The sequence below is a fragment of the Dunckerocampus dactyliophorus genome, chromosome 8 (assembly GCF_027744805.1).
Source record: "Dunckerocampus dactyliophorus isolate RoL2022-P2 chromosome 8, RoL_Ddac_1.1, whole genome shotgun sequence".
In the NCBI taxonomy this organism is placed as follows: domain Eukaryota; kingdom Metazoa; phylum Chordata; class Actinopteri; order Syngnathiformes; family Syngnathidae; genus Dunckerocampus; species Dunckerocampus dactyliophorus.
In genome coordinates, this window is record NC_072826.1 from 7,484,704 (window position 1) to 7,496,787 (window position 12,084).

Genomic DNA, 12,084 nt, shown 5'->3' on the forward strand with positions numbered 1-12,084 from the left:
TGGCAAAATAACACGGGAAGTCATCTCGTCCGCGAGCTCGTCGGCTATTGTGAGTAGAACTTGCCCGGTTTTGCAAAGCATGCTAGTGCAACTCGGGCTGTATGAGTGTGTTTACAACATGCTGTGTTTGCCGCTTGTTAATAAAGCGATTGGAATTGCATCGTGACTACGTCTTCCTTAAAGGGATAGTTCGGATTTTTTGACATGAAGTTTGCATCTACTTCCACATACCACAGAGCATTTTCCCAAGGGTCTTTGGGGTCATCAAGATGTGTTCTTTGGATGTTGTTGTGGGGTCTTTTGTGACCTCTTGGATGAGTCGTCGCTGCGCTCTTGGGGTAATTTTGATTGGTTGACCACTCCTGGGAAGGTTCACCACTGTTCCATTTTTTCGCAATTTGTGGATAATGGCTCCCACAGTGGTTTGCTGGAGTCCTAAAGCTTTAGAAATGGCTTTATAACCTTTTCCAGACTGATATCAATTACTTTCATTCTGGAGGGCCAATCACTTTTTCACACAGGGCCATTATCCCTTAATAATAAAAAAAAGTTTAATTTAAAAGCTGCATTTTGTGTTCAGTTGTGTTTTCATTGAACAATATTTTAATTTGTTTTTCACACCACTGTATCAAAAAGTCAATTTTGCATCATATTGGTATCAGGGATTTGAAAGACGTGTTTTTTGTCATCATGATTGGCATACATGGTATAAAATACATTTAACAGTTAAATGGAAAAATAATATTCATTTTATTAGTTTTTTAGATCTGTTTTAATGAGGCTCTTCCTCACTGGCCTCCCCTGACCACACGTCACGGTTTCAAACATACTTTAACAAGATTACCTTAAAGAACCTCACTTTTACACTTGCACAATTCAACATGTCTGAAAAGCAGTAGGAAGGAGCAGCACTTATTTTGTGACGATATGTGCAGTTTGGACCCCAGAAGCAGAGGGAGAGGGCAAAGAAGTATTTTATTCCAAGGGTGATGCTGAAAGACAGGATAACAGAAAACACAGTGGATAAAGTTCTTTAATCGCAAATAACAAAAATGAACAGCAAGCCAGATAAGGCCGCTGAGAGAGGACAACGAGGCGAGGCAGGAAGACTCACCAAAAGATTCTAACAAAAAATGATGACAATACCGTGGAAGGTAGTGGCAAAAGGTTAGCAAAAGGTGAAATGGCCAAGATCATGAAAAATTGCACCTTTCCGACTTGTCACTTTCATGCTCGCACATATTCATCTGTGTTAAATGATCAGGAAATAAACTCACAAGTCAAGACAGGTACTGAAAATCAATTTATTTTGGTAAAAGAATAAAAATATTAGTTATGGCGGGGAAAACAAAATAATCCAAAACAAATCATGATCACATTTGAAGCAAACAAGAAACACAACAAAGATACAAAATCTACAGTTCAAATTGATGAGCTAAGTACACCACCTGGGTGGAAGACATTGGCTGATGAGTAGGGAGCAGCGCACGCTCACAGACAGGGTAAAACCAATGACATGGAGAAAATAAACAACAAATGAGATATACAGTAATCCCTCATTTATCGCTGTTAATTGGTTCCAGACCCGGCCGTGATGAGTGAATTTTCACCAAGTAGGATTCCTTATTTAGAAAAGGAAAATTTTCATAGTCAAGAGCATAGAAAACTTGTTTACTGCCTTCTAAATACGGTTTTTAACATTATTAGAGCTCTCTCGACATGAACTAACACCCCTATAGTCACCTTTACACTTGTATTATCCAGTATAGCAGACATAAGAGTAAATTATTAGTCATTTAAGACATAAATATGACTCATGCTCGTGTGTGTTGCTATAAATGTGATCCCTAGGGAGGCAGAGTGAGTGTCAGACAGGAAGTGGCGTCGGGGGCTCAGAGTTGAGTTTTAACTTGCCGTGGGTTACAGGCTGCAAGAGGGCCTGTGTTTTTACAAGGCATTTTTATTCGGGATTATTGTGCCTTTTGGAGATAATTCAAACCTGCGATAAAAGCCTGTTGTTCCTTGTGTGTCTTACCGTGACATTACTGACCAGTGCAGAATATTACATATAAATGTCTTTGAATGCGTCTTTTGAATGCCCTTATATTTGTATTTTAGTTCATCTCGCCATTTTTATGCTTAAAAATGCATCATTTAGACAAAAAATGCATAACATTTACTTAAATATGCATATGTTTTAACTAATAATAGACGGTATTAAAACAAGCAACAGCATGATTTACTTTTTAATACATTTTTGAAAAACCCCGTGACAGAGTAAAGCGCAAAGTGGCGAGGGATGACTGTCCTGTAAACGTATTTCTCTTCGGAAGACCCTCTTAAAACATTTGTTAATGCAGTGAGACACAAGGCTTTGTTTTGTGTGTTGTAAGCCTCGAGTCAGTCAGTTTAGAACTGAGGAAGACACCCTAATGTGGAGCAAACTGTATTGTCCGCCCAATTCCACGCTCGTCTGCCTCTGTCCACATCACTTCCTCCATCGGCTTCGCACCATCTGGTGGGAAGTAGCCACATCTCCTTTTAGATTTGGAGAGGCACCACAACTGTCCCTGTCAGATTTACTGTTTTTTTTTTTTTTTACTATCGCCACTCCACACTTTTTCAGCTGCATCCAGCAGCTTTGCTCTGTGAAAAATCCCATAAAATCCCCAGAACTGTAGTTACCTCAGCATCACACGCCAGATGGATATTTCCCTCAAGGGTTGTTGCAACAAAACAAGGAGAAAACACAAAACTGTGTGATTTACATGCAAATCAGAAATCACGCTCTCAAGTTATCGTGTTGCCCTGACACGGCTTCAATGTGCAAAGAGCAAAAAATATTGCTAAAAAAAGCTTGATGAAAAATTAAGTATTTACAAAATACACATTTAATATTAGTATGAAACACTTTGCTGCAGTGGCGAGACGTTCGTAAAACAATAAAAAAAACAACATTATTTTATTTCTCAACACTGCTTCTTCACCAAAGTTAAAAAGAACTTTCCCTCTTAAAGTGATTTTGATCTTTTACGTTCTTATCCGACGCTACACGCAGGACCAGCTTCATTTCATGGCTCGGGGGGGAGACAGGGACTTTGTTGATCTTGGCAAAACTGTGGCTTATGTCCATGAATGTTTTATTTTTGGTTTCAGGGAGGATGACACAGAGGTAGATTGATGCTATGACACAGACCCCCACGAACACCAGAAAGGAAAATGTCCCCAGGGTCTCCTACACAAAAAAAAACAACAACAAAGTATTAGACGACAAATCCAGTCAGTGTGTCACAATCTCTGATGTTAAATCTGTTATTCACGAGTAAGGAATACATTCAACCAAAGGTGTCCAAAATGCGACCCGGAGGCCATTTATGGTTCATGGCTGTTTTTTATTGAAACTTGCCACATTCTTAAAAGTACAATTAAACAAGAAAACTAAAAAAACAACAGCAAAAATGAAAAAAATGAGTTATTTAATGAGAATACAGACAAAATATTAGGGAAATAAGTCATAATATCAACAGAAAAAAAAGCAGGAAACTGAAATATTACAGATGAAGATATGTATTTTTTAAAAATGTCGTAGTGTTATGAGAAACAAACAAAGCTAAGAATAAAATTGCAATTTTAGGAAAATTCGGATGCGTAAGTTACAATATTAGAAGAATACCATAAAAATATTATGAGAATAAAGACATATTACAAGAAAAAAGGTACGAGAAGAAAATATGGCTGGGGTTGACGCAGGCCCTCCTCGGGCCTTCGTCCCCTCAAATACAGACAGCTGCTGGAAAGGTACGCAAAGAAAGTTTAAGTATTTGTAAAAATAAAAATAAGGAAATAAGGAATACTAGGAGTACGCTGTTTTTCGCTATGCTTGTTTGCAAGGATGTTTTTTCTTTAAATATAAAAAAACACCTTTGCAAATCTGCATGGGTTGGTTTAGAAAATGCAAAAGTGTTTGATCATTTGATTTTTCCGTATGCAGCCGTAGGTGGCAAAGTTTGGACTCCCCTGCATTAAACACTGGTTGTAAATGCATACAGAACACTGCATCGTGTGTGAGAAAGGCGGTACAAAACACTGCATTCAATTCTGATAAGTAACAATAGCACTGACTGGTCGCACAACATTAAGTGGTGTCTGGGCTGGTCTGCCGATGTCATAGAACACTAAGACAACGTGATCTGAGTTCATACATGTCACTTACTGAACGAAATCCTGCTTCTCTCCCCATTTATCTAAACTATTTGCCCTACGGAAAGATGTCTAAAAAGCTATGGTGAGGACACTTGCACACTGAAACATCCTGCAGGCTTGTGACAAACATACTTTCAAGCATGAAAGCGAACCTTGTCCAATGAGTGATGCCAATAATGGAGATTAGACAGATATAGAACTGTGCAGTGATTACCCACAGGGAGAATTTGCGATGAAAAGGCAGTTTGTGTGTGTCAGACAAATACACTTGACTGACCCTCAGCTGTGTGTATTTCCTTGCGGACAAAGGAAATGGGCAGGATAATTGTGGCCACTCTGCACGCACCTGCTAGTGGGAATGTGGAGTCCAAATAACTACAACCTCGTTGAAGAACTACTTAGTGTTTGCGCTGTTATATCACACATGCCGTTAGCCTCTGACACAGTTTTCCTATGTTGAGTGTATTTCATAATAGCACTAAAAAAACCCCCAACAACATCGTGCAAAGGGCTTGACCCACTTTTCATGTGGTCTCTCAGTGATGTAACGCTCATCTGCAAAGTTAAGTCTAAAAAAGGCTGCCTTTCTCTCTCCGTTGTTCAACGCAACGCATCCTCAAACAGGACAGCGTCACGAGCCTTGAGGATTGGAGCAAATTTGACAGCGAGGTCTCTGATAAAGCGATTGACTGAGGTGTTGACCCAGCTGGGTTTGCTTAGACATGCACACAAACAAGTAGACAAACACACAAACCCATCTGTGGGTGAAAGGAAGGAGACACTCGAGGGGGCACAGCGGACACAGGTAGCAGAAGATGACAGGCTGTAGCTGGGGTGTCAAACTCAATCGCACATTGGGCCAAAAATCAAAGCCTACTTTAGGTTTTGGGCCGAACTGGACATTACCCCCAACCTCACACCCCCAACTTTGTATCTTTCTTACTATTTATCCGGAAATTTTCAACATTTGTATATTTCTGCATGTTGAAAGTATTAAAAACCTTAAAACCTTCTTGTTTTGTTTAACCAACATAATTGGTGAATGTAGAATATGCATCATCCGTGCACACACACAGATGCTTGTTTGAAGTTGCGAACATGACAGGACATGCCCCAATAATCCAGGCTGAGAAAATAGCAGCTAGTATGGTCGGATTTTGAGAAAATGTCTCATTAGCACTGTAAGCAACCTATCGTATACACCTTTTTTCCCGGTTTATCCCGGTGCAGTGCCGGGATTGGATCATACCAATATGATGCACCCCTGTGGTTGCGTTTTCTGGTTGGGGACAAAATGCGCATGACAGCTAGTCCATTTGTCTTATGTGGGGACATACATTTTTTTTTAAACTTCACCCGTGTGGATGGACTTTTTTTTGTTTTTTTGGGGGTTTTTTTCCCCCCCAGAGTGGGGGAAATGTGCATTTTCCGTGTCTGTTCATTCCATCTTGAAATTTCTACCCTCCGAAAGTCTATGGATATACAGTACGACTAAGGTTGTGTTGGCGTGGTTGTTTCAATAAATTGATTGTTGATCGACCACCTCTTCGTCATTCTCTCAATGTCCGGGCCAAGAGCTACAGAATTTTATATCGTCACAGAAACATCACAATCCGGGAGATGTGTAACCCCAAAGACTTTGCAGCTGTGGAAGGGGCAAATAACGCATTTCCCAGCATGCTTTGCTGGAGTTAAAATGATCACTTTTTTGGTCTTATGCCTCTATAAGGTTATTTTGTACAGTACAGACAGGGTGTGATAGTTAAAGTGCTGTGTACTGTTAAATTATTTTTGACTTTTGGTCTGAATCTGGCACCCTTATAAAGAACGGTTGTGAATTTTGTGCTATGTACAATATTTTTTTTCACTTTTAAAATTAATATTCCACAGTAGTAGTTTATACTAGAGGAATCGTTTAATTACACAGATGGCTGTAAGCACTTTGTTTGATAAGGTCTGTGAGGCGGACGGTTCCGCAGGCAGGATGAAATTGCAGCAATGGCCAGATTCGGCCCCCGGGTCTGAATTTGACACATATGGGCTATAGGATTGGAACCTGGCTGTCTAGGATGGGATGTACAATGTGGGACAGCACAAGAAGAAACCTGACAGAGATGGGTCAGAGGGGGTGGGGTGTTCGTTTTAATACCTGTGGGACAATTAGGGAAATATATTCTCCTCCCATTGTGGGCACAGTTAAACAATCCAGTTTCTGGGACAGCACTTAGTCCTAATCTGTGGTGGAGGTGTGCGTAGTCACTGCAGGGGATTATTTGCATGTGTGAGGGCTTTTATAGATTTGCCGAATCCCAATGGAAGCCAACTGAAGGACAGTGCCTGTGGTGCATGAATGACTAAACTGCACACAAGATTACAGGAGCATCGCTGCAAATATCCACACTGTGCTCCTTTAGAGGTTTCATGGAATACTGCATTTCTTTCACATCCGTAGAGCCTGACAACGGGGAGACACTGAGAAGCACAGTTAGCTCATATAATCCTACCATAGGGGCACGTACACAAATAAATACCTATACTGTCAGACTTAATAAGGATGACGGCTTATTATGCTTTATTCTTGTCATACCAAATACTAATCATACATTTAACTGTGCCAGTAATGAGATGGTGAAACCATTTCCTAATTTAACCGACTTAAGCGCATGATCTGCAATTAATTGCAAACTGCGCTTGCACATATCATCTATTTAACATATGCCATGTGGAAAATGCTCTAAGATGTCGTTACACATGTTGACACATTAATGACAAAAAATAGGAATGCGTGCTTATAAACAACCACAATGGATGTTAAATTGAGAAAGCCAAATCTGATTTCAATAATAAAATCATTCATTTACATTTATACAAACAAAAAAAAAACCTTGCTGCTGTTAACCTTGCTGCTGAGTGACTTTAAATATTAACATTGCATTATCATGAGAAAGGAGTTGTTGACATCAATTTGACACACAGTGATGTTAATTACCTCTCAGTTTGAATAGTGTTAAGATACCCTGTCACTTTTTATATTATTGATTGATGATGATGATTATGATAAACCATATTGGTACCTAAGTTGAGTCTGTTGTGTCAAACGTGTGTTTACTTCTTAAATAAAAAGACCAATTAATCAGACAGCCTCTGGATTCTCTCATGTATTCCTGTGCACAGTGGATGAAAGCACAGTTTGTGTGTACAGTAGTTGCTTCACCTAGTGGGGAAGTTGGAGAACTACACTTTAGTAAACCCATTCTTTGGCAGAAAATGTCACAATTGTTTAAACTGTTGAAAAAAGAAACAGTTGGTCCATGTGAGGTCAAATGGCATTTGGTACTGTTACAAGCATGTTAAGTGTGAATATGGTCCAAATAAAACTGTGACCTGTGTCCTGCACATATAAATCTCTGCAATCAATGAGCGGCGACAACTATAAATTCAACCTATCCTGGTGGGATTCAATCACATTAGCGTATTTCCAAGACAATTAATTGTCTGGCAAAAACAAATCATATCGCACACTGCAAGCTGCCGACACTCACAGCTGGCACCTTTTTCTATGATAGTAATGTTTCTGGCTAGTCCCATGTGGGACATGTTGTTTTTGTAGCAGTAGGACATGAGCATTGGGAAATTATGTTATTATTTATCCGCTGTAGCAGTGGAATACTGAGTGCAGAAAAGAGGAAATGTTCTCTCTGAAGAGACTGCACATTGTTTATTTTTCAACAGAAATAAAAATGACTCGTGTTAAATTGACAGCCATTGTCAGTAAATCATTGGTGTACCACCTGCAATTTCCAGAATTTATGGAGTAATTATTGCAACACTACGCTTAATAATATACTGTAAATATGTTTTACTTATAGTATAGTTGGATAACTACAGGGATCTACCTGGTCCATCTACCTTATTTGAATCGTTAAGGTCTGCATTGTCATTGTCAAGACTGTTCCAGGTTTTGGCAGCATGAAACTGAAACACATCCTCACCGTGTTTAGTCCTGACTGTGGGCACCCGCAGGAGACCACTACATGAGCTTCTCAGAGCCCAGAGCACACAAGCAGAGCGGTTTTAAAGTATTTTATCTGAGCAACAGGAGGCCAATGCAGAGACCTGAGGACTAGACTAATATGGTCATATTTACTGGTTCTAGCCAGGACTCGAGCAGCAGCATTCCAGATGGACTGCAGCTGTTTTATACAAGTAGTTCGTTTAGAGAGCCCGGTGAGAAGGCCCTTACAGTAGCCTAGCCTGCTGGATGGATACAGTCTGCTGATGGATTTGTCTCTCTAAATCTGGCATAGACACTCTTCACTTGTTTTGGGCAATTTTTCAAAGGTGGTGAAAAGCCATAGTCAGAAAATCCTTGGTATGTCACCTACAAATTTTAAAAAGCTTTAAGGCAATTCCTTATTATGACGATTATCATGTTATTATTATTGTGCCTGTTATGCAATAATTCAACCCTGCAAACCTGCAATAAAAGCCTGTTGCTCGTCCTTCTCACCGCTACACCGGTGATCATGTCTGGCACGTGCATGTTTCACCTACTGACACCTAGTGACCAGTGTAAAACACTGCATACTGAATGCGATTTCTTAATAGCTTATATTTGCATTTTAGTTCATTTAGCTATTTTATGCCTTCATTTAGCCATTTTATTCAACCACGAAACAGCATGATTTATTAATTAATATATTTTTGAAAACCGGGATGGAATGAAGCTGCAAATCATGGAAGCTGTGAAGCTGGAATTGTGACGTGCCAAGGGACAACTGTATCTGATTAGAGTTTACGTGAAAAAAACGATCTTTTCGTTATTTGAATATACATTTATAGCAATTAACTGGTTCCGTGATATAGGCTTCAATGTTAATAAATGGAATATTTTCATAGTTAGAGCACAGAAAACCTTATGTCTTTCTTAATACGGTTAACATTAGAGCCCTGTAGCCGTAAAATAACACCCCTATAAGTCACCTTCATTGTTTACACCACATTGCAACTCTTATGCTGCAGGGACTCAAGACCACCGCTAGTGAGCTAATAAGCTAGTGAGCTAACCAGATAGCCTCGAATTTATTTATTCTAAACTTATGAAGCCAAAAATTACCACTTGCACACAGGATGGGAGGAGAACTTTTTTTTTCGCTCTATCATGACGGACATGACTGACTTCATGCAGTGTTAAGGTAATGTAATGTAAGGTAATGTCTAAATGTTTTGTGTCATTACTGCCACCTAGTGACCAGAATACTACGCATTACTTGTATTTCAATGTTTTGATTAATAATAGGCCGTAGGTTACCATGAAACTGTGATCATTTATTAATTAAGCAATTTCTGAAAAAGCGCAATACGAACCATGATATTGCGAGGGACGACCCTAAAGCTAAATTAAACCAAAGAAAATTTGACATAATTTGAGTAGTTAATGGCTGGCAGCTCCTTATTACTGTTTGAGCAGCGGAAATCAATCAAAACAAAAGTTAAAAAGAATAAAAAAAAGCAAGGGTTTGTGTGAATGTGAGGTGAATGGTTGTTGGTCTGTACATTCTCTGGGATTGACTGGTGACCAGTCCAGGGTGTACTCCACCGATCAACCAAAGCCCGCTAAAATAGGACAGAACAGGATAAGCAGTAGAAAATAGAAGGATGTATAAAAGAGGGATGGCATGGTCTTTTTAGAGGAGGTTGCAGTGACACTGCCTGTGCATAACACAGATACAAAGAAAGAAATGACGGCAGCAATGTTCTTTTCCTCCAGATAAAAACTGATAATGACAGAATTGTGGTAGTTTAAATTCACCTTTGCTAGATAATAGGGTTATCTAAATTAATCTTTGGTCATTCTCAGTCTCATTATGAACCCACAGCATAATTATGGCCCAGACTGCGAAGGATTCTAACATAATGGGAGACATTGAATATTAGTCATGAATAAATCCCTTTATCCGTTTCTCTCAAAAGGAGCACCAAAAGTTCGCAGGGCTGAACTTTGTTGGAGGTGAAGGAATGTGTTGATGCAGCAAGGTGCAGGTGTCACATGACGGGTCAGATGTGGTTTCAGGTGTGATGTGAATAGCTGACAATGCAATATTTGAGGAACTGGCTGGCTAAAAATAACATCCTGCTACTCCATCACACCACACCTTCACCTTGGTCGTCTTCACAACTCACCGGCTAATGCAATTGCACATGGCATCGCTTGATCTTTGCTACACGTCTCTATTATCTGTCTAATTGCACATTCCTCTCCACAGAATCTTCCCACTGGGTGACGTCAGCAGTCGCCACCCCGCAGCGCATCCATCAAATTGAAGCGTCCATCATTGTTATCGTCACATTACATCGCTCCCCTCTGTCTTCCTTCAATCAGTGACTAACACAGACATGTAGGCGTGTGTCGATTGCGAGCTTGTGATGCAAAAATGAAACACGTGGCCTGTCATCCATGGAGCCCTTGAGACATTTGCACCATGTGCACATGTGTCTGGTGTACTGCTGATAAAATTATGCAAGAAGAACTCTGAAAGGTAAAGCTACCACTACCTGCTTACAGCAAAACGCTGGATGGAAGTGTTCACCGAGCTACAAATGTACAGATGGATTATAATCCAAAGCATTCAGTTAAAAAGGAGCTCAAGGATTTATTGAGGCAAGTAAATTCAACATTATCCAAAAGCCCGAAGTTGCCAAAATGAGGACAACTGGTGTGGAAATCCATTCTAGTTTCTAGCAAATGTGTGGGGAAAAAAATGACTGCAGGATATTTGAGATTGACAGCCCTCATGATCAACATTTACAGCCAGTGATAGACTGCAAGGTGGCTCAGATCTTAATTTCTATGTGCAGGCTTATTTAACATTTCATATGTAATACGTTGCCAGCATGCACAAAGCGACATCAACTTAACATAATGGCCCCTTGTTATGGAAATAGCTTGGAAGGCCTTTTTCTGTTCCAGCATGAAAACAAACTAAGTCCATAAAGGCATGCTTGGTGGAGATGGTGTGAAAGAATTAGAGAGCGCTGACCTGAACCCCATCAAACACTTTTAAGATGAACTACCACAGACCTAAAAAATGCGTCATTGCATGAACACACACGCTAAAATCTTGTAGAAAGTCTTAACCGAAGGGTGGAAACTGTTATAGCTGCATAGGAGCCTTAAACACTTCAATGACTAAACTTTAAATGAGAGGTGACGAAGCCTTTTCTATCCATCTTCCCTAGTTCTGCACTGACATTAGCACACATTAAATCCCTGTTCAATTCCATTGGTTTTTAACACAAACTGACTGCTTTTAGGGCATTACTGAGTTTGATGTAGTCATCTGTTCTGGCTATTGGTTCACACGTCAGCAGATGACACACTGGTGCGACTGACTCCGTGGCTAAATTTAGGTTTCTCCACAGGCACAACAAATAAAAAAAGCAAAAAACATTTGACAAAAGGTCAACCCGACGTCACAACAATTTCATGGCCACGGGCAGACTTGTGCTCCCATCATGACAATTACAATGGATACATTCATCCTTAACTTTCCATTGTTTGCGTTGGTTCTGCTGCTGAGGCAAAAGACATGTGAGGTTTTGCCAGAAATATGTTGGCATATTGTGTTTACACTGAACAGAGCTTGGACAAGCTCTGGTGAGCGCTTGATGATAAATGCCTTCATCCGACTACAGTATATTGACTCGAGATCAAACCAATTACAATGCTTGCAATGTGCAACATGAACAACGAGTGTCCAAGACAAGACTAAGAGCACACAGAATGGTGAAATCCCCCCAAGCATAAAATAAAACATTAACATAAAGGAACAAGAGTTGAAAAATAACATTTAATTGCATAACCACAGGTTAAAGGGTCAC

At 39.9% G+C, this 12,084-nt stretch overlaps 1 protein-coding gene across 6 annotated transcripts in view; it reads right to left on the reverse strand.

Moving 5' to 3' along the window:
- Window positions 1-1,299: 1,299 nt before the first annotated feature.
- The window catches only part of slc2a9l2 (solute carrier family 2 member 9, like 2), a 100,546-nt gene continuing 89,761 nt past the window's right edge, over window positions 1,300-12,084 (reverse strand). For all 6 annotated transcript variants that reach the window (XM_054784125.1, XM_054784126.1, XM_054784127.1 and 3 more), the window contains one exon: window positions 1,300-3,235. In XM_054784125.1, coding sequence (XP_054640100.1) covers window positions 2,993-3,235 — 243 coding nt within the window. In that variant the 3' untranslated portion in view covers window positions 1,300-2,992. The remainder of the gene's footprint in view (window positions 3,236-12,084) is intronic.